This window comes from Hippocampus comes, unplaced genomic scaffold (assembly GCF_001891065.2).
Source record: "Hippocampus comes isolate QL1 unplaced genomic scaffold, H_comes_QL1_v1.1 scaffold29, whole genome shotgun sequence".
NCBI classification, from domain to species: Eukaryota; Metazoa; Chordata; class Actinopteri; order Syngnathiformes; family Syngnathidae; genus Hippocampus; species Hippocampus comes.
Genome location: NW_017805820.1, coordinates 1,532,962 through 1,556,511, shown reverse-complemented (window position 1 = coordinate 1,556,511; position 23,550 = coordinate 1,532,962). Strand labels below are relative to the sequence as shown.

General features: G+C 41.6%; 1 protein-coding gene across 1 annotated transcript in view; it reads left to right on the top strand.

The window, feature by feature from the left end:
* The first annotated feature begins 5,641 nt into the window (after positions 1-5,641).
* The window catches only part of gria4a (glutamate receptor, ionotropic, AMPA 4a), an 87,313-nt gene continuing 69,404 nt past the window's right edge, over positions 5,642-23,550 (top strand). The window contains exons 1-2 of the mRNA XM_019885822.1: positions 5,642-6,374; positions 10,404-10,562. Coding sequence (XP_019741381.1) covers positions 6,281-6,374; positions 10,404-10,562 — 253 coding nt within the window. The 5' untranslated portion in view covers positions 5,642-6,280. The remainder of the gene's footprint in view (positions 6,375-10,403; positions 10,563-23,550) is intronic.

Below are 23,550 nucleotides of genomic sequence, written 5' to 3'. Positions count from 1 at the left end.
GGCGATGGATGCAGGCACCCTGAAAGATATATGACAATTAAAATCTCTAAAAAGGTACACATCATGATACTATTAGATTTACGGAGGGGACTAACTGGTTCATCAGCTGACTGACCTTGGCTATGGATCAAAAGGGTTGATATCAGGGATTGCCTGAACAAACTCTCTGCTCCGTTTCTGTGTCAGCTTCTCAGCAAGCCTGCCAGGCGGAGAGTTCAACATCTGTGAGTTCAGATGTTTGGTAATGAAATACGCTAATGGTGCTGGAGGGAAACAAGCACAGAGGCTAACGCAGCAGTTGAAAACGTCTGACGGGATCCATCTTTCTGTCGGCGTCACATCACTTTAATATCGTGAGGATTAGAAAGCCTCCCTCCCACAACACACATTTTTGCTTTCTCATGGAAAGGTTTCATGGAGGGAAAAAAAAAAAAAAAAAAAACATCTGTATCTGTCCATTGTAATGTATTCTCCTTCGTGGTTGGTCAGCACTTAAAAAAAAAAAGAATAACATCAGTATCCTTCGACCCACTCATAATGAATAATGTTGTCATTGCACATGCATGAGTACAGAGAAAAAAAATCACTTGAAATGACCAAGGATCTTTTCGAATGGCACGTTCTAATGGTTTTCTCACAACTTTAACCTCCAGGTCATAGACTTGAACCCAACATTAAAATGATGGGCATTTTTATCAAACAGTCTTTTGACAGTTTTGTGTGTTACTCTTTTTAGCCATAAAGTAATTTTCATTTTCGAAATTAACTCAAATTTGGTCTAGTAGGAATGATTTTGCCCTCAGTTTACACGATGAGAAAAACACATGCAATCCAGCCATCCAATCAAAAAAATCAGCTCAAAATCATAAGAGCTGTAGAACTGCTGCCGTGTGTTATGAATGCACTTTTCACCAGCTGTTATTGACTCTCAATGATTCTTACCTAACTGAGAGTAATGCGATGAGTCCCCAGCTGCAACATCACACTTTTACACCATCAATTGATTTGTATCTGCTAATGTTCTTTTTCTTCTCTCTAGATACCTAAAAGCCTCGGTAATTCTAAGGAGGCATAGAAGTGAACAAAAGACAAATAAGACAGACATTAGCAGAAAAAAAAAAGAAAGGGTGCCAAAAGGAGTAAAATAGATGTTTTGTAGCAGGAAAAAGAGAAAAAATGGAATTTTACTTGATCAAGGCATAGGCTTAGTAGGGGGGGGGGGGAAGAGATAATGGTGATGACAGGAAAAAGGGAGGATCACTGGGTACACTACTATTACTTCAGTGATGGATTGTCGGCGATGCAGAAAAAGCTACAGTACGTGGAGGGATGGAAATACATTTAATTGGACACGTTATAGAGGAGACGGCTCAAATGGATGATAAGGCAGTCGTGATATGGAGACGGGTGAGAATGGGAAGGACATTCAGATTGATGAGTCATCACACAGGCGGGAAAGAGAAGCAGAATTGTAAAGATAGATGAGAACCAACAGATGAGAGTGGTGGGTCAGAGTGTTATTTTGGTCGCCTTTCCAGCAAGACAGGTACCAGAGCCCAAGCCATATGTGGAGGCAAGTCTGGCGAAATCAAATTGGAACTTCGTTACCTCGCATAACCAGCTCGGGCTTTCTTCCCTGCCAGAGAGGTGATATTCCACATCTCAAGAGCCAAATTCTGCACCCGGGGATCAGACTGCCGAGGTCCGTAACTTTGGCCGCGGCCCAGCTCACTACGCACCCGAACCTGTTGGCCCCTCCCAGAGGTGGTGAGCCCATGGGAAGGAGGATCCATGTTCTCATTTCGGGCTTAGCCCCACCTGGCCTGATGGGTGGGGCTAATGATCGCCTTTGAGTCACACCTATAGGCGTGGCTCCAGAGGGAGGTCCGGTAACCCGCCTTTGGGCAAGGGAACACTTCACAAGGGGTCTCTAAGTTGTCCTTGGTCTTGTCCCTCACATAGGACCTGTTTGCCATGGGTGACCTTGCCAGAAAGCCCCAGAAAACTTTTCTCCTTGGATCCTTGGGACACTCAAACCCCTCCGCCATGATAAGGTGATGACTCATGGAGGGGAACGTAAGAACCTCGCTTATCTATGAGCGATTATTTTTATTTTGTATACAATTGGAGAGCAAAAGCGATGAGCAAGAGGCATAGATAGAGAGATGACAGACAAAGGGAGAAGAAGATAGCAGAACAGATTCTGCACATTCACGGCATCGCTTTTGTCTTTATGCAAGAATGGAACAAAGAGGCTCAATCAGAGACGCCTGCCGCCACGCCAGCTTGATGCTGTGAAATAAATTATATGTGGAGGATAAAAACACTGATACAAACCTCTAAATCCATTAACTAATTAAGCAGAGCACGAAATAGCTAAATTTGTCATCTCACCAACAGATTTGGGGATTTGAATATATATTTTGTTACAGCGTGACTGTGTTCCAATGCACAAAGAAAAGCCCATAAAGACTTGGACGAACTTTAAGTTCTTGGATGAAGAGTGAAATCTGTTATTGCTCTAAAGCACAGGGGTCAAAATCAAGGCCCAGGGGCCAGCTCTGGCCCACTACATCATTTTATGTGGCCTGAGAAAGCAAATCAAGCATGTCAACTTCCATGATGCTTGCTAAAGTCTGAACCAAAATTTCCAATTGTCATATGTAATCCATAATAACGTGGAGGTATTGCAAGTATATTCTCGTTTCCAAAACCCCTTTTTACATTAACGTAAACATTGTTTAAACAAGTCATTATTCTTGACTTCTGATTTCAAAATTAGATCTCCATCAATTTGTTGTGTGCTGTGTATGTAAACCCGTTTTCAATTACACTGACTAGACATTCCAATACTCCTGAAGCATCCAGTCAACATGTGTCAAAATAAAAAAAAAAACACATATTCTCACAAAGGGGAGAACCCTACATTTCAGACTAGAATTTCTAACAAGGCATTGCAATACCAAGTCTTGGAAATAAGCACAGATAAGCAACAACAGAAATGCTTCTGTGATTCATCTATCCATTTTCTATACTGCTTATCTTGTTCAGGGTGACAGGGGGCTGCAGTCCATACCTGCTGGCTTTGGGAAAGAAAGTCCTCCACTTTACAGTCTGAACTGGGGGCCAGTCAATCAGAGACCACTTACATTCACAGCAGTACTGAATTGGAAGTGAAACAATGCTGTCTGACAAGTGAAACACTCACGAGTCGATCAACGACTTGCTGCTGTGATTTTAATGCTGTTAATGTATCCTTTCAATATTCATTTCAAATAGTGCCTTTTGTGGAGAGTTAGAATTAGATGGGCAATAGAAGTATAGATATGTGTTATTTGCAAAAAGTGGGTGGTAAATAAACACCACATTTTTACTTTATTACTGTTAAGTTTTTGTTTAGGTCACATTTGGTTTTGTTCCCTCATGTGCCTTTTTTGTCTCCACCTGTTCTTGTTGTCCTCATCTGTTGTGTTGAACCAATCAGCTCCCTCAACCCTTTGTGTCTTGTCCAGGTGTTTCTCGTTGTCTCGTCACTTAGCTTGTATTTAGTTGCCTGGGTTCTGTCAGACTTTGTTGGGTCATTGTGAGTGTGTGTGTTCCTATGTCATGTCATGTCATGTTTTGTTTTTGTCATAGGTTTTTTTTGTTTGTTACTTTCAGGACTTTTGAGTTATATTCACCAGTGTACCCTGCAAGTGTTTTTTGTTAATACATTTTGTTCACCCCACCCTGCTCCTCCAGCCTCCCCGCTTTTTGGGGTCCTCAAACTCCTCTACCACCTCGCAAAACGTGACAATTACTTGATGTGTCAAACAAGTAAATTTGCTAGCAAATAAGATGACGTTCGTGGTCCAGCTGAACTGTGCACAGTGAGCAAAAAGCTCCACCAAGCAATATCCAAATGAAAGGTAATACTTTTGACTCCTCTACCGCATTGTTGATTTACACTCAATATGGTTTGAGCTTCAACACAAAGCAAACAACAGTGTGTCAATTATCATAGGCTGTAAGACTGTGCTGATGGGTCTCTATTACCAAGGTGCTATATTGACTGTGAACCACATAATCGACTTGGGTCAATTTGCTAGGCAGAGAGAACGAATTCCTGGCAGGCAATACGCTTGGATTGCATTTAAACAGCTTGGACATACAATAAATATACAGCATGTCCATCAAACACAAACACATATTATATTGTAAACTTCTATCCTAATGATTCACAGTAACATGAATGTGTACTGTGAAATCATGTCCTCATTAGATTATGGTGTTTTTGTACAGCAATTGCAAATAGTTTGTATTTTATAAGTGTCACTACTTTTAGCAGTTGTGTTACTTTGAAGTGATCCCCACATGAAAAGAACAACACTGGCTCTGTTTAGATGCCTGCTAGCTTAAGTAAAGTTATTTTCAGCAAAACATTTCAAAATGATATGCATTACTAATGTGTCCTGGGATTCTGATCGATTTGCAGCATTTGAAAAGTTATGAAAAATTGAGAAGTGGTTGTTGCCCCCCAAACTTCATTGCGAATGCAAAAGGATTTGGAATGCTGTTTAAGTAGTCCTCAGCACCTTTGTGAATGCAACGCACCCAACGTGCAGTGCAAACATTCACTGCTTAAATGATTAATTTGGAAGTGTTTAGAGTGTTTACTATAATACATCTGGACTCCTTGAGCTGTGTGAGAGCTGTGAGAAACTACTTCTCTATGTCCTTCTCTATGTCAGCCTGATGCACAGTTGGGTTTCAGCACCATGGACAGTTCATGTCGATGTTAAAAGTATGCGGCATGGCTGCAGGTTATTGCTCTTTCCAAAACAAAACGTGCACACGCGCACCAAGGTCTTTAGTTGGAAAATAATGGATATAATAATACTGGACTATCTGTCTGTGTTTGAGGCACGTCTATGGGACTTTATTAATTCGATCATTGGCACTGTAGTAGGGTGATGATGTTTCTTCGGAACAGTGACTGACAGGGGCTCTCATAAAAGTATTTTCAATTTACAATATTTCGCCCCCCCCCCCAAAAAAATATGCTCACAGACTCCTTAATTCCCATGTATTGTACTTGTACTAATGCTCACCTTAGTCCAGGGGTGTCAAACTCATTTTTGTCGCGGGCCACTTTGGAGTTACGTCTTCCCTCGGAGGGCCGTTAAGACAGTGAAACCGAAATAATGTTTCATCATCACATCGCATTATTACTTCTACACCAAAATATGATGACTCACTAGTTTTGAAGTCAGTCAAGTATTTGTTCAATTATTGCTTAAGTGAGTGGAAACCAGGTAACAATTATTGCAAAATGTCACTGTTAGTTATTACGTGTGACAATTTGAGAGTTCGGAACAGATTTAAGCAAGGATCATGGAAGTTGACACGGATGATTTGCTTTCGCGGGCCACATGAAATGATGTGGCGGGCCGGATCTGGCCCACGGGCCTTGATTTTGACACCGGTGCCTTAGTCACATCAATCACCGAAGCAACCGCACAAGCAAGCACTGTTCACAGGACAATGTTTATAACATAATCTCTTGTTGTTGCATTTTATTCAAATTCCTTTTTCTGTGGCCATATGTTTTCTCTCGTCGTTTTTTTTTTTTCTGGCTTTTTTTTTTCGTGCAGGCTGAACTAAACCTAGGACAGACACGCGAGGCTACTTTGGACCAATGCGTCAGGATGGATTGCGTTTGACGCAGGAGGAATCCTTCATTCCAACTTCTCAAGGGAAACAAGCCAACGTTTCTTTTCCCCTCTGACTCGCCAAACGAGAATAACACACACCGAGACATTTAACATCAGATACGCGATTCATGCCAAAGATTATAAGCGTGTAAGAAAGTGCGCAAATGAGCTCCCAATCACACCAGCAGTTACACGGGGAAGGTGAAAGTATACGACGTAGAAAGAGTGCGTGAGAGCGAGTGAGACTGAAAGAGGGAGAGAGAGCGCGAGGGAGGAGGTGGCGCGCATGTCCAGTTGCTCCATGCAGTCTGCTCTCCAAGCTCGCCAATCTTGCAACGACTTTCTCCACTCCTTCTGCCCGCCTCTGTCTATCCATGTGCATCGGACACGCAGCTCTCCCCTGAGCGGACCGTGCATGCAGGGGGGAATAACCGCTAAAAGCCCACCATGGAATAGGAATTACTATCCAGGACAAAACGTACAGTACACGGAGAAAACCTTCCTCTTTTTTTTTCTGCCGTCTTCCCTCCCCCTTCCTCCCTGTCAATGTATCGCAACACTTTTTGAAGGAACCCAAGTGAAGAAACATGAGGATTAATATTTTCTCTTGGCACTTTCTGGGCTTGTGTTCTGTCTGGTGGGGGCTGTCGACGGGAGCGTTCCCCAGCTCAGTGCAGATTGGTGAGTTGGAGAGATTTTTTTTTTTTTTTAATACGGATGTGCATTTCAAAGTCTCCAAGAAAAAGCAGCTGAAAAAAAAAAGAAACCAAAATCGTTGCATGGAAACATTTTGAGCAAGGTTTTTTTTTTTTTTTTTTTTTACTCATTCTCAAAGTCATAAAAATAAGACATACAAAGTGTTTGATTTTGTCTGTGTGTGAAAATTTAAAAAGCTTTTTCATTCTTCAGTCTCATCTCTCTTTAGACACTGCAGTATTTCTCTCTCTCTCTCTCTCTCTCTCTCTCTCTCTCTCTCTCTCTCTCTCTCACCCTCGAGCTCTCTTTGCTTCTACTTATTGTGAACGCGGTAGCAATTCCTTCGCAAAGCACATGAACCAAGTGATAAAGTTTGCAAAATAGAGATCACCGTTGCAGATGACCGCACGTGCATGGGAGCTTGTTGGGCGCGCACACACCACAGGCACGCAGGTAAATGTGTGATAATGAATTCAATGCATCACTCCTTGTGGGGGGGGGGCAGTTAGAACTTGGGAGGTCCTATAATGGGATTCATTTCCTTGACTCTGTACCTACGGCTGCCAATAAACTTGGTATGCGGAATATTTTTGAAAATTGGCATCCCATACACGTCTGCATTGCTTTCTGAACACACGCCATATCAAATGTGCAATGTGGAGTGTCCTCACACAGCAAAGGGTACTTTAGGCTGAAAGGCGGCTGGTGGGTGATTATTGAGGGTCATAACTAACCGGGGGGGCCTTCAACCACATTAGAGTATTACATGGTTCATGCTGCTTCAGATAATGTATTTTTTTGTGTGTGTTGTCATTGCATTGCACGTTCATGCATGTGGCAAGTATACAAACGCCAGTTCATGTGTGAACCTGCATGCAGACGCTGCTGAGAGGCGGGAAAGGTTCTGTGCACACATATGTGACCTTTTCGTTTGCCTGTTGAGCCACTCACGTGGAGACATGGATCTGCAGTGTAGTTTCACAGGAAGCTTTGTTCTGCGTTTTTCACAGTGAGACTTGGTAAAACGTAAATCTAGTTGAGAGAACTGTAGTACAATGAAACCTTGGAAGTCGAACGCAGGCTCGTCTATTAGCTGGATTTGTATGCCATTTCGGGGGTGGGGGGGGGGATCCTGTTTGTTGCAACTTTCAAATTGTCCTATCAGGGGGTTGCCTGAGTTAGCGAGTCAATTTATTTTTAATCAGGGTTTAGGATCATCCATGGCTGGCTATTAAGACACTGATGAGGAATTGAACCGACGCCATCTGCAAGAATGGCAGCAGTATGTATACACCACTACACTACCAGTGCAAAATCCCATACTGTCTGAAGAGTAGAAATTCCATCCCCAGTTATAACTTATCCAAAAGTAACGTTTAACATCCTTTTAATTCACTCGTCATACAAGACTGAGTCGACCACTGTAAAACTTACCATTCCGTCTTAACTTTGTCACCAACAGACAATGTGTAGTACCCCAGACAAAAAAATAAATAAATAAAATAGAGGTGGTGTGGGTTTATTGCCTCACAAAGCCTCCTTCTCTTCTCAGGTTATTCCCTGTGTTTTGGAATAAGTCTGTCAAAAGCCACAATAAAGCAAAGAAAAAGGAAAGAGTCAAGCCTTTGATGCCGGGTGAACCGAGATTTCTTGACATGGCGTCAGGCAGGACGGCCATCCACCTTTTGGAATAAATGCTGCAAAAAGCCAAAGACAAAGGAAAACACATGCAGAGAGTTAAATCTACTGGATGATGGTTATTCGTTTGGAGTTTTGTGTGATATTCTGTTGTCACGCACTAAGGCCATTAATAATGATGGTCCATCTTTTGGGATAAGTGCCACGATAAGGTCAAACGTAAAAATCGACTAAAAAGGCACAACATATGCCCGCTCATATCTCATTGTGTGATGTATTGCCTGATGGCAATTTGAATTCTAAAATTGTGGGCTTTACACTGTAGGCATATTTGTTCCAAAACATTTATTTTGGAACTCTACGGTTGATGGGATGTTCAAATTTCAATGTTCCACCGAACGCCATCCAAAACAAACTGCATTTCAGAAACAGAACGCTTCCAAACCCCAGGAGTTCATGTTCGCATAATCATTATGCGATTACACTGCATCACATTTCTTGCCAGTCCATTTATATTTCCGGTGAACATGCGAGCTCCCAGTCTTATTTTAATGATCGCATTTTGATAATTTGTGAGTTATTTTTCCAAGTTCATCTGAGATAATTAAGAGGCACGCAGGATGAACCCCAAGTGAGACAAAGACACACTCGGGCAAAGGTAGATGGCACGTTGTCGCAATAATGGCTCCGTTCATTATGTGCTGCCTGCTGACTCCTCCCTTGTCATCTTTTCTTGTCCTCTCCCATCTCCTTCGCTCTTTTGCTGTTAAAAGTCAACTCAATCACTTTGTTTCCTAATCAGTTCAGCCCTTGAAGCATTGGCCAAATCTCAGAGGTTGATGTAAGGGGGAAAGAATGACTTTAAATGCATGGACAAAGGTATTGGGACGTTGCACTAGCCCCATTAGTTGCCTCTGAATCATGGTGGGAACAGTTTGGGGAATGCCCAGTTCTGTTTCAAGGTCACACTCAAGGAAAAAAAAAAAAAAATCACAATGACAGCACTTTTAAACCGTAACGAGAGCTACAATTGGATATTTTGCAGAAAAACTATTATACAGTGAAGAACTTTCCTATATGCAGTTCTCACCATAATCAGCATCACTGGTTGATAATCCCGATTAGTTGTTGCTCCAACACAGACACAGTTGTGCCTGATATTCTTTACTTTCTCCAGAAAATTACAACTTTATTCACATGTGCAGAAGCAATATAGGCAATAAAATATGTTGATTAGATAACAGGGAAACCTATTGGTTGTTTATTCTAAAGTGTATATATCCTTTACCTGAACATACGATTATTGTGTAGAATTTTCATTAGGATACCTGAATACTGAAAAATACAGTGGCTGCAGTCCTCCATTCAACCGCCCCGTTACATTGTCCTATATTTAGTAAAAGGCTTGCTTCAGGTGCCGAGGATTAACTGTTAAAAAAAAAAAAGCTCTTCAAAATTAGTAATTTACTCAAATGAAGTACCGTAATTTATTAGCAAAATTGTTCGTCAAGAAAATGTTTTATTTTGTCACGATTAACAGGGCTTTTGTACAAGCAACCATGTTTGTTGATTTTCTGTTCTGTGTGCATGTGTTTATTCTCCTATTGAATTTGTACTAACGATACAAGTCCTATTCTATTCATTTTCACTTCATTAGCATAGTTTCTGGGGTTAGTCTGATTACAATGTCTCCGGCTTTGTTCATAAAAGGAGCCCCTCTGGGACTCCTTGGGAATTTGTCAAAGCTTTTCTTTGCATGGAACCCAGAGTATGCGGCGTTCTGCCTTCCATGCTCAAATGTTTCTTCTCTCCCACCCATCTTTGTGCTCCTTTTTAATAGTTTGATTTTGTCTCATTTCTTTTATCTTTAATCACATTCTCATTTGGTCCCATGGGATACGAGTCTCTCATAAAAGGTCAACTGACACTTTGTATCCGCGTCGTCATCCTTTTTTTGTGTGTGGCCTCTGCTCTTCTTTTATGTGGCTGGCATTTTTGTGATCTGGCCTTCTTGTGTTATCTGCTCCCTCTTCTCCAACTCATTCTCTTTTTGTCCACTGACTTCTGACAAGATAGCTGTTTCTATTTTTTTCCTTCCCTTACATCTCACTCCCTTTTTTTGATTTCATCAATGAAAATGCACCGCACTGGTATCCATGAATTTTCTTTCACGGGTATGCATGTGCGTGTGCTGATAGACAAGTGGCATTTTTCTTGGAGATATAAATGAAGATCTTACTTTTATTTTCTCTCTCTCTCTCTCTCTCTCTCTCTCTCTCTCCTTTTTTGGCATCCGCCCTCTCTCCTCATCAATCTTTCTTGGCGCGCATCCCTCTTTCTCCTCTCCATCACCTTTTCCCTTGTCTCACTCCCTAGGCGGCTTGTTCATTAGGAATACTGATCAAGAGTACACAGCGTTTCGACTAGCTATCTTCCTTCACAACACCAGTCCGAATGCTACGGAAGCCCCCTTCAACCTGGTCCCACATGTCGACAATATAGAGACAGCCAACAGTTTTGCAGTCACCAATGCATGTAAGTATTTCAGCCTTCTCTACATTCTGGAATGTCTTTGCTGAATATTAGTATTTGGAACTTCAGTGGCGTAAACAGGTCTATCCAGTGCTGTTTCTGCATTACGAGTTGGCGTATATGGCCGACTTTTGTTTTTGTTTTTTGCATTGCCTAATTTTTGTTTAACACAGTCGTGTGATTCATCCATCCATCCATCCATCCATCCATTTTCCACCGCTTATCCGGGGTCGGGTCGCGGGGGCAGCAGCTTTAGGAGGGAAGCCCAGACTTCCCTCTCCCCAGCCACTTCTTCGAGCTCTTCCTGGCGGATCCCGAGGCGTTCCCATGCCAGCTGGGTGACATAGTCTCTCCAGCGTGTGATTCAATTGTGAATTTTTTACGTCGGGTGAAATACTTCTTGAAGGCCTCCAGAAACGATTGCAAAACAATAATATGATCAAAAAGTACATTACATCAAAGCAAAGACAAAAAGTAAAGACAATGTATCCATCCATCTATCCATATCCTTATCTACTCTCTTTCAAAGCAGCCTAGTTTCAGTTCTTATGCTTCACGTATTCTGCCCTGCATTCATCTAGATTTTAGTTTGCTGCTGCCTACTTAACATTTTACTTCAGTAGTTACATTTTATGATAAATCTTAAATGATTTGTGGTTTGTGCGATTCATACCGTGTCTTCTCTTCAGCGCTTTGAATAAAAGAAAAAACACACTTCAAACAGTAATTGTGAGTACAGAGGTCTACCTACAAGTGGTCGGTCCCCGGCCAGTCTGTCCTCTAAAAAAAATGCATCTGGTGGGGTGTGGTCTTTGATAGCCAGGATGTAAACTAGCATGCAATAACTATTGACTCAATTCCACAAAACGTTCGACAGGGCTGGAGCATAGGCCAGTACAAAAAAAGAAGAAATAAAAAGCAAAACACCTGCACACTATGGGGCAAATCTGCAGCATTCTTCTCGCTCTGTCAGTTTGACCTTCTCAGAGGCCTCTGCTCTCGAAATGGTGCTTTTTTTTTTTTAATAAATCCCGAATGCAAAAGGCTATGTTGTATCGTCCTTTAAAAGATATTTTTTTGTTGGTGTAATATCGATGGAATGTAACTTGGATGTGCTAAAACAAAACTCTTGTTTTGTACCACTGGTGCTAACATTGCAGCAAAGCCACATACTTTATACCATCATAAAAGAAGTCTTTGCGGATTGCCAGAAACTTCTCTATGTATTGATTTCCGCCCAGGTTATTTCATCTTTTGACTTCTTGTGCTTGAAATGATCTCGGCCCGGAAACCAAGTTGTGGTCCTTGGAATGGCCAGTCAACAATTTCTTGGGGTCTGGTGTGGCAAGTGTCTGTGTCCGAAAGCATTAGTTTGTGATGGGTTAGTCTTGTGTGAAGATCCCTCGCTTTGTGAGATCATGAGTCAGGGAAGCTGCTGTTGTTGTTAACAGCAAAATTCACAAGAGGCGTTTGATCCTGGAATGGACCAATAAATGTCCCGGTTCAATTCGATCTGGTGTTTAAACTGTCATCCTCATCATCAATAGTGCTTCAAAGTCTGAAACAAAGAATAGCGACTCGCTGTTGATTCATGATGCGATATGAATACCGTCACTCCAGACAAAAACCTGTGAAAACTCTCAATGCAAGTCATGAATGTACAAATCAACACTGTGTGCTGTGTCCTTCCCAATGATTTGATTTGACTAAACGTGTGCCATTTACTCATGACAAGAATTTTGTAGTTAAAACAGCCAAGAACATTTCCATAATTAATTGTCCATTTAGTTCCTCCATCCCGCAAGAATGTCTTACCCGGTTTCAGCGAGCATGTGTGCGTGGGAAGGAACACAGTGAAAACATATCAGATTGCATCCTATTGTATAATGAGGACGTAGGAATTGCTGTTGCATTAAATGGATGTGAAGCGTTTGGAGAGAGCAGAAGAATCCAACTGGCGTTTTACGATGCATCTGTGCACCACCACGACAGTTCATGCATAAAATGAGCAGCCAGCTCTTCTCTCCTTGTACTGTACTTACAATTGCATCCGCATGAAGTCCTCAAATAATGACTAACTTCTAATGCTACAAAAGCAAACGTGGTCTAAAGCTGCAGAAATATTTTAGTGGGTTCAAAGAAACACCAGTGGCTGTCAAGAACCCCCTTTTTTTGGTTTGATTTCAAGAAGTGTACGCAATTATAAAAAAAAATGACAATAAAAAATACAAACGTTTGATTTCAAGAAGTGTACGCAATTATAAAAAAATGAAAATAAAAAATACAAATGGAGCTCTGCTGGCTTGTTTCAGTATTCTTCATCTCTCTGCTTTACTGAGGGGGTGTGAAAGATAACACTGAATAAAATGTGAGGTCAGAACATTTCAATACATTTGGCCAGAGAAGAAATTGAGAGTGTAAGAATATGAAGAACAGTGTCTATTCCACCACTTTTGAAATCAATTACTGACAACCTTTTGTGCTGGATGAATCTGCCTTTATCCCACATTGGCCGAATAGCAACAGTCTTAATGTCCATCCTTCCAAAAATAAAATACTTCCAGTCCACATTTCTATCGAACAGACGTCCACCGTGACAAACAAAGTCGACCTCCCTGTGAACTGGAATTCACTACTGCATGTCTTAGAACACTGACCATTCGCCTTCTTACTGTCCTCTCCTTTGTCACTGTACATTGGTTGTGTGCCCGCCCCTTTTTTCTACAAACCGTCCTCCAAATTCACATACAGTAGACACACTCACCTATATATACACAAATTCACTCTCTGAAACAAATATTCACTGTACCTTCTCGTTTCTTTATTCATTTTTCATCGTTCATCACGACTGAAGCCATCCCTATAAGAGGTCGGCAAAGGTCAGCAACACTCCAACCTCGAGTTCGACGCCGACAAGCAAACATCCCAAGCCCCAATCTGATCCCAATGTTGCAGATTTAATGGAGAGTCATCATGTCCGCGACATCTAGCAAGCTCATATTGTCTAGCACTGGTGAGCTTGTGGGAATTGTAGTATCAATTTCCTGTTCTTTTGCTCACCGTAGCGATAGCAGATATTAGCCCATCTTCTATTTTATCCCCCAGTAGTAACACACTGTTATTTTGATTCATTGTCACTTTTCTATCATCTCCAACCTGTCAGATCAGTCTCTTCTTTGACCTCATTTGACCTCTACACCCCCCCCCCCACCTCCCCCAGGAGAGCTGCATTCTCACTGCATATATTACTTTCAATCAACTACCTTCGACAAAATTCTGCACGCATTCCACACAAAGAAATCATTCCACTTCGGTTATTTACTCAGTCACTAAAAAGAGACATTATACATTTTTGGTCAAAGTTTTAAATAGTTTCCAGTATTCAGCCAGGACTCATTCGATCCTACAACTGTGCCTGTGCTGAGTCTGGCCTTTTGCAACGCCCGAGGCTGGGCGACAGAGGCTCCATTTTGCCAGTAAGCGCAGGCATTTCCGTACATTTCCGGTGCTTGCTTTGTCAAATTCTCTGTCAGACGCACTCACACGCCCACACTCACACACATATACCCGCGCGCACACGCCCACTGCTGCCAGTTAGCCATACGGCGAGGAGTGTCTGTAAACTGAAGCTCTTCTAAGTGAAGCAACTCACACTCAACAAGCAGAAAACACTTCTGCTGTGTCTTGGTTTCAAGTCTCTTATTCTATTCCTCCTTCCCGCTTTTGTCCTTCCCTTTTCCACCTCATTTCTTTCTCTCTTTTTCTGCACGTTTCGTCCTCATCACGTTTTGCCGACTCTCCCTCAGCACGGGCGTGGTGAATGGATCTCTAAATTAATCCATGGCTCTTGCTCCGGGTGGTGAGCAATGCCTCTGAATTAGAAGAGGGAATTCTCTTTCTGACCTTGACCAGGTCCTTTTTTTGGGGGGGGTGGGGGGTATTCAGGGAGCGTGTGGAGATTATTTTGAATAAATCACATTTCCTGCTAGCATTGTCACACGTTCACACTGTGTATTTTCTGCCGCTGCTGGTCTATCTTTTCGACTTATTTGCAGATGAATACATACAGTGTCCTATCCTAGGAAATCACAATAGTTTCACCCAAAGGTGTGGTTGAGGTGAAGTTCTTCTATTCCTCTCAAAAATGTTTTTATAGACCTTGTCTTGTGCATTGAGGTTCAGGAACAACATATCGGAAAAACAGCCTTTCCCAAACTGTTCCCACAAAATTCGATCCATACTTACACTATCATGAAGGTGAATCATTTAGATTCATGCAGGATCATTCATTCACCATGAAGAAGTGTGTCTGTATAATGTCTGCCTATGTAATGTATCACATTGGATATTTGCCTTCTTTAAAATCTCTGTTTGTTAGACTGTTGTTATATTTTACCGTTTGTGGCATTGTGAGTTTTAGGGACTATGCTTCACCTCATGGTGAATCTCTGAAGCAATGTATTTACATTCATATGTCATTCCGGCCCCAAGGTGTTGCGCATCTTTCGTCGGCTGGGCTCGGCTTCAGCTCCCCAGTTTCGAAAATGGATGGGCAGATGTCATGCCTTAACCAACACCATATATGGTCAAACCTCGGTTTTCAAATGTCTCTGTTATCGACCAAATCGGGTTTCGACCAGAAATCCGATATTTTTACACAACGGATTGCAACCGAAAACCGGTTTTCGACCAAACTGAGCAAATCTGAATACACCACTCGACTCCTCTCGGCTTCGATACACGAGGTCGTCTAGTAATCTCAACAAGGTGCCAGTTTTAAATTCACCCCATTTCTTTCATCTGTGATAACTGAAACACTCTTTTGCGCTCACTGGTGGAGTGTTAACTGCCCCCTGCTAAGTGTTCCTTTGTCAAATCATGTTATTGTGGCCTCAGCACAATCGAGCAACTAGGAAGTAATATTATTCGAACAAGCCTTGTGCTGCAATGGAGCTGGACATTTCTTGTTTATCTGATTTCATTTAGCAGACCAATAAAAAAGAAGAGACGTTCTTTATTTGACTCAACTCTTTCATTAGAAGGTCTACTGGCAGGAAAGGATACAAAACATGCACAGTGAAAAAGGTTGTTTGACAGAGAATAATACAATGTGCAAAAGGCCGGCAGTTGTCATATACCGGCTGCATTATGATCTACTGTTTTACTGAAACCTGTTGGGGCAAGGCCCCAACCGTGATGAGGTGCCACATTCACCAAATGCATGAAACAACTGGCAAAATGCAGGTTAAAACGACGTAAGTGTCAATCAAAACTTGTGGCCTGACTCAAATCTGAGGATATTCAGTTCAATGCTGCTTTTTTCCTCTTTACACCGCCATGACACATACTCAGAGGCGTATTAGTCAAGGCAGGCAATTGCTTGGGGCTCCCAAGCCAGCTGTGGCCCCCAGAGGGCCAACAGATTTGGCACAAACCGCATGTCGTTCACATTAGCGGTGCCGAGGTGCAATGACAATTGGTGACAATTCGAGTTGTTTATGACTGTGTGACTGTGTACTGCTTTAAAGGTCAGAGACCAAAGTTTTTCTTGAGACCCCTACGACCCCTTTATTTTCAGGCAATAGTTGGATCATATAAGTATCCCATTTTTGATTGAATTGTTTGCATCTACTTCCATGTCCACTGTGCTGTTAATTAAAGTGGGAACATTGTCCGTCGACCTGAAATAGAGCACTCAGCCCAGAGAATGTCAGGCATGATTGATGATGGGATGGTATTTTGCACTGACATCACATATTCAGTATGAGATTGTAAGATGAAGCGATAATGACCAAAACACTTTGGAGCATACTTAGGAAATGATTCCCGTGCTTGGATCTGCATTGAAACTCATATTACTGAAATTTTGTTTGTTGGTCTGCAGTTTCTTGAGGCAAGAAAAGAAGCAGAAGACAACGATTCTTAATGCAGCGTTTTACAGACGCCCTAACCTGAAGCTTTTTGCCTGGTTCAACCCAATGAGACTTCTTGAGCTTGTTGTGGGCAGGAACAAAGTGATCCAACTCACACGTTTTTCGAGCCATCATTCGGCCAGTATTTTTGCTTTGATCGGCAAGCAAACATTTGGGATGTGAACATTGAATGGTGGTACTGAACTCAAGTGCCTTCAGTGAGCAACTCTTCCCCAAAAATTGTTTTCAAGTTATTTATTGCCACGCTAAACAAGTTTACAACTGCTTGCCTCAAGTTGATGGTCAAACTCAACATAAAACAAAGGCAATTAGATATTGTGGATTCAAACAACCACATAGGTCGGTTACGGTAGACTTCTTTTAAATGTACTTTCCGCACGCCCATCTTGCCGCTCTTGTTTTCATGTTCTAATCAAGTACAAAATGTTAGTTTGGAGCTCTGTAAAGTAACCATACTGCTCCTTTTCTTATTAAATCATACATCCAAAAAGTGTTTTCGTGGCATTTTCATTGATTTCACTAGTGAAAGATCAGTTGAGATGCGAGAGATTTGAGTTATGTGCGTGGTCAAGAAATAATTTAAACTCATATCTCGAGTCACCGGTGTAATGCAAATTGAAATAACGTGTTCTTGGGTTCACCTGTCACCATTATAAAACATGCTTAGAAAAAGCGATTTTTAAGTCATATTTTCTTTTTCTTTAAGGTCACACAACGGTAACACAGACACAAGTGGGGCCGAGGGGGAGGAATTCTGGCCCAGTACAGCGCTATGTTGCCTGTTTGTCCAAGATTTGCTTGTAATGAAGAGTGAATAATGTCATTACAGCATGCGCCCACTGAGTCGATGTTCCCTTCAGGAAATCTGACTCCATTGGGGTAATAAGCAAACTGGGTCTCTTTCACCTATAACCATACACACACGCACGCACGCAAACAATTTCCCTGTGCCGTCATTTAGGTATCTTGATAGAATATCTTCCCAAGTGGGCAAGCTAGTGTGCACAGTGTGCAGCATTTTTTTTGTTTTTACACTCTCGTTTTCGCAAGATAAAAAGCATAATGAGAAATGTCAGTGGATTTTAAGTGTTACACGCCGCCTCAGTCAGAACATAAGTTGAGACCGAATGGAGTCATGTTCACTGTAATTGCCTACAACATCATTGTGTTGTCCCTCACTTGCCGCTCTTGTTTTCATGTTCTAATCAAAGCATTTGCATGTACTGACTTTCCTCTTGTCACTTTTATTCTTCCAACTCTGCGTCTTGACGCTGAGAGGCATAAACATTCACGAGTGTGTAATCGCAAACGCAAGTGTCGCATATTTCTGCCATTTTACCGCTTCTCATTTTCCTCCTTGATTGTATCCTGTTTTGATAAACTAGCTGCGGTTCTATTGAACATTTGCGACCGACAAAACACTCGCATTAGTTTGCAATACCATTATTTTCATACAGTATTTGAAATTACAAACAACAGTTTAGTGATTCAACTCGCTCAAGGACACTCAATCCTAAATCCGAGCCTGAAAACACAAACCTTCCTTTTGTTGTCTCACTCTCACTGAATTCATTCAACCTTAGGATCCAACAGATGTCAATAAACATTGTCAAGTCTTGTCAGCAGCCACAATACTAGAAACTGTCATAAACATTTTATTAGAAAAAGCATACACATTTGACCGCTACATATAATTATATATGCATGAGAAACAATAATCATCCTGAGTGACAAACTGGAGCAGTGTGCAGCTTTCCAGATCAAATACGAAAGCTGCATCATTTTTTCGAAGCAAAGATAACATTGCTCACTTTTGACGAGCACTGTCGTGCTATTTTTGCTCAGGTGGAATGTGTTCCTAACCAAGTGTCTGTGTGTTTGTATTTCTTTCCATCGATTTAGGAGGTGGAATAAAAGTAAGGGCATTAGTTAATATTGATAAGCGTCACATGGAGCCACATCTTTAAAGATGAGAAGATTGACCTTTACCAAACACAAAGGCACGCATGAGCGCACGCACGCACACACGCACGCACGCGCACACACACAACTCGTGACACAGTCGTATTTACATTTTACATTCTGTTTTCAGGACATGCACAGACATACAAGAACACACCACAACACTGCAAAGTGTACTCATTGATAGCATGACAACACAACCCTCAAAGGCAGAGTAAGCCTTAAAGTGTTGCATCCCTAATGGCCCATTGCTATTCTGCAAGGGTAATAGATTCTTTGGTAACCACAAGGTAATTCATCATACTTACAAACACGCAGAGACAGACTACGAAGCAAAAAGCTATTAAATCTATCAGAGAAGGACCAGTGCTTTTCCGAAGAGACGGATGCCTTCATGGAAATAGAAAGAAAACAATTAATTATGCAATCTCTGGTGATTATCACAGGGGGCAGATGCCTAGAGAGGCAAGGAGGGAATGAGTGCACATGAGCAAAGATGCATGTACTTGTCTTTTCATGTGTAAGCGAGGCAGAGAGCCGGCTGGCGAGCCGCTATGGACAAGTTTGTGTGTTTTCTCATAGGTCAGCGTCGATTGGACAGCATTGGTATTTATCTCTTTAAACCTGCCGCTTCACCTGTCTGTGTATATCACATTTTTCCCCACTCACACTCTAACTTCTTCTCGCTTTGGAAGTGGACTGCGTCAAAGGAGTGCGTGTGACATATACACGTGAATGCATGCGCAATAATCAATTGGGCCTTTCAGGCAGTGATGGATGGACACTCCTTCGTTTCTATTTTTACCCATCAGCTCAGCTTGTGCCTGCCTTCTTATCTTCACAAGAAACATATCTTTTGTATGATGAGTATACTTTGTACAAACCACATACTGCAGGAGCCTTTCCTGACCTATCTGGCGGATATTTATGGTTGGATACATTCCTGATACATTTGAATAATTGATGACGAGTGTGTGTTTTTGCCTTGGCAGCGGCCCAGCAGGTTTCCCTCAGCAGCAGTAACGCACAGCACCACGTTACAAATGGTAGCCCCGCAAGGAGACTCCAAGCTCTTTTTCTAATCGTTCTGAAATGTGTCAAGACAAAACAAGATCAAATATGAAAATAAATAGTGTCAACTCCCTTGAATATGTCTTATTGGGCCTCTACTTTAGCTTGATTTGGTGTCCAAGGACTTGCTTTAAAAAGAGAGACAAAAATGAAGGAAGATATTTCGTTAAGTTGATGAATCGTGGAGAATAGTATTCATCTATAGTCAAAATTCTGTGAACTTCGTCAACAAGCAAACATTTATAGCTCACAGGCTTTTATACATGCCCACTCAAACCAGTTACTGACATCAACCAATGAGAGCAGGAGAGCAGGATGGATTTACCCCGTGAGAGGATTGGCTGCGCATCGTCGCCAGTCTGTTAACTGTCTCACATACTGTTTCTTAGTGTTGTGTTCACGCTAACTTTTCTTGTTTAGTTAAGCTGCGCTCCAACCCCTTGCCGCCAACTGAAGCAATGCGTCCCAGCTGTGTGTTAGCCCGCTCATCGGAGATGGCACCATCAATAGGGACACATTGCTTTGACTGTGGCGGGGTTCGGGGGGAGGTAGGAGGGAGTGGTTTGCAGCCTTGACACTGACAGTTCAGGCGAAGGCTGAAATGACAGCCGAAAATGTCACCTCGGAAAGAGTTTTTTCATCACAAAAAAACCCACAAAAAAACAAAGACCTTTGTGTGATAAAAAAAAAAACCTTAAAACTATTTCAATTATTGAAAAGACAAGCTGAATATCATTGCGCAATGAATCACCATGTTTTTCCCTTCTTTAAAAACCTCAGCTACATCGTCAGCGTCTCTTGTAGAAGTTCATCAAGTGAACCAAAAGCCTACGAGTCAAGTGAGAGCCGCTTCTATATATAGGCTTATATAAAATCAGTCTCTTTGGACTGGTCATATTACATATGACTACAGAAGTTGATCTGAGGTTGTCATGACAGTGACAAAGATACAATCCTTATTATAAGCCAGTGTACCATCGGTATGATTTATAAGGCCTTATTTTAGGGTTACACTACTTTGTATTGTATTAAAACACCTTTGTGTCTGCCTATCTGATAGTTTGGGAGGGTACCAAAGTGCAACATCTCCAACGTTGCCTGTATCAGCCCTCCATTTAGAGAGGCTCTAAGTTGGTAAATGAAAACTAGCTGAGCATCCACATTACCTCTTGGCAGTGTGGAAATAGTTCAAAACAAGGTCAAATTTCATCCCATCTGGGGCCCTTTTAGTTGGAGGAGTCACCAGAGGCTGTTCACTAAATGGGTTCACCAAGTGCCTAAAGGAACCCACTGCTGTTGTTTTTCATGCAGCCTCTAATTTTCTCCAACTGACACAGAGGTCACTGATTGTAGTTTTCATTAAAAAAAAAAAAGGACTTTCAAGACTTCTATTTTCAGCCTGTGTGTGTCCATATGTCTGGCAGCAAATGTTCTTCCTCTTGATATTGTATTTCAAAAAGCCCTCAATTAGCAGCAATTAAACATTGTTAAATGGGCGCTCCACTCTGAAAAGATTCTTTGGAAGTAGAGAAAAATGAGAAAAAAATGGAAATCATTACATTGCATTAGACACGACTGAAACACTGAATGAGACCCAGTACAAGACATTAATTACACATTACATCTTGACAAGTATGATGATATTTAGTTGTGAAATACACAATCAAAAAGGAATTTACAATATGTTCATTACTGATGTTGTACCAGTAGTGTGGTTGCCCTTATCAGGAATCTGAGATCACCGACCAATTATGAATGCCCCTCAGTATGATGCAGTGTAGTTTGTCAACACAATATTCAAACTAATAGGACCTCAGACCAGGACAAACGTTGACATTCCAAAAAAGTCTATGACCCTAAGCACACAGCCAGGACAACGGAGTGGCTTCAGGAGAACTCTGTGAATGTCACGAGTGGTCCAACCAGAGCCCCGACTTCTCTGGAGAGATCTGAAAATGGCTGTTCAACGCTCTTGAGCAAAGGCTGTGAATACCGAAGGACATTAGATGACGAATTTACAGTCAATACCTTGTTCCAACTGAAGTGAGCGTGACACACTTCGCTTTCCATTAAGTATTGTTGTAAAGATTGCGCCTACATAAACATGCCACTTTTATTGAATCTCTATCATCTATTCTGCTACCTGGTGGGAAAGTTAGCAATATTTATTCCAACATAAACCTTATTGGTGTCTGCGTGATAATTGAGTTATGTACAGTATTGTCCAACAAGGTTGATTGTGTTTCTGAGAGTGACAGCTTCTCTTTCATTAATCATCAGGCAAACTGATGGAAATTATTACAGTGTCTTATCATGGCCGTATTACGGTGAATTAGAATCATACACACACAGTTAAATTCTCCCTGACTCACGCACTCAATCACACACCTATTGACACATGCGTTGTCTAGTTCCCTCACCCATCGGCCCACAGGCTTGCTCCCTCGCACACATGGTCACATGCCGGAGGGGATGATGGGATGATAGTACAGATGGCTTACTAGAGTAATATTCTCCATATGGGAAAGTAATAGCATCAGAACAGTCATCTGGGGAGAGAGAGTTGCTGATTAGATGCGGAGAGGAGAGACGCTACATGATTCGACGGGACTGCATTTAGTCATATAGGTCGGGATTTTATTTATAGTAACAAATAAGTGTTTAAAACAAAACAGAGAATGTGTCCATGTATGACTTCAGATGTTCTAAAATAGAGGATATACTGTGTAGTAATTACTATCTATGTACAAGCAAAACACATATCCTGTTACTGGTACAACTGACAAATAGTCTATATGTGTATGATTATATTTAACTATTAATGAATATTTAAATCCTCCCTACGCTTGTTTTTGGTTTTCCTGGACTGGTTTCCGACCACATTCCCAAAATAGTTGGTAAACTGACGACTCTCCTGCGTATCCCGTATAGTACATGTGATACATGTGATAGATACTCAACAACTTGAAGTTGGTGGGGCTCCAGTGTTTGGTACCAGGAAGCAATTCTGCAATGCTGCTCCAATATCAGAAGGGAAAGACATGATTACAAAAATCGCAAAGCCAGACACTCACTAATATATGACTCCATTAAGCACCATTTTCAATCACTAGCTAAACAAACAATATATCTTTTTTTTTTGTAATCTCCAGTTACATTATTCAACACTTCAGCTATAGACCACTGGGTAAAGACTGCAATCTTGTTTTTAATGGTATTTAGTTTTAAAAAAAAATGTACCATTGGTAGAATTGCCAGTTGTGTCCTTCAGGGAGTGGTTGCCGTGGATGCTTGATACAAAGCTTTAGCTGAGAGAAAATGGAAAATGGGGAGAAACGATATTGGATATACACTGTACAGAAAACACATAGTGAGCTGGGGAGCATGTCTCTCTTTTGATTAATTGCACCAAATAATTGTACTTCCGTTCAGTGCATAGACAGCAGTGCAGTGGATCATTGCGTGTCTCTGCGTGAGTCTGTCTCCAAGGATCTTTCAAATAATTTAACATCCTGCATGGCTTTTCTGCAGTTTTCACCGTCGTTTTTTTTTTTTTTTCCTGATGACCGAAGCAATAAAACATTGAGTGCCGTGTTCAAGGACATCTCAAAAGTGGCTCTTCTATAGCGAAGTTCAGTCAGAAGACCACTGATTGCAGTCCCAGCCCACAGTCACTCTAGCTGCTCTGTGTAATCATAGTCAGGTCTAATGCTGCTCTTATAACATGCTGCCATCGTTTATGGCCTACTGAATATTTAAATGTGTTGCAAAAGCTAATTCAAGACTGTAAATGCAAGGAAGTTAGGTTCCAGACCCAACCACAAAAGATGAAAATCTGCAATATAGTAATCCATCTAAGCATTTTCTACCGCTGGTCTGTTTAACCCAGGCTTCCCTCTCCCAAGCTACTTCGTCCAACTCTTCTGGGGGGAAGTCCAAGGTGTTCCCAGACCAGTCAGGAGACATAGTCTCTCCAGTGTGTCCTGGAGTGTTCCCAGGGCCTCCTCCCAGTGGGACATGTCCAG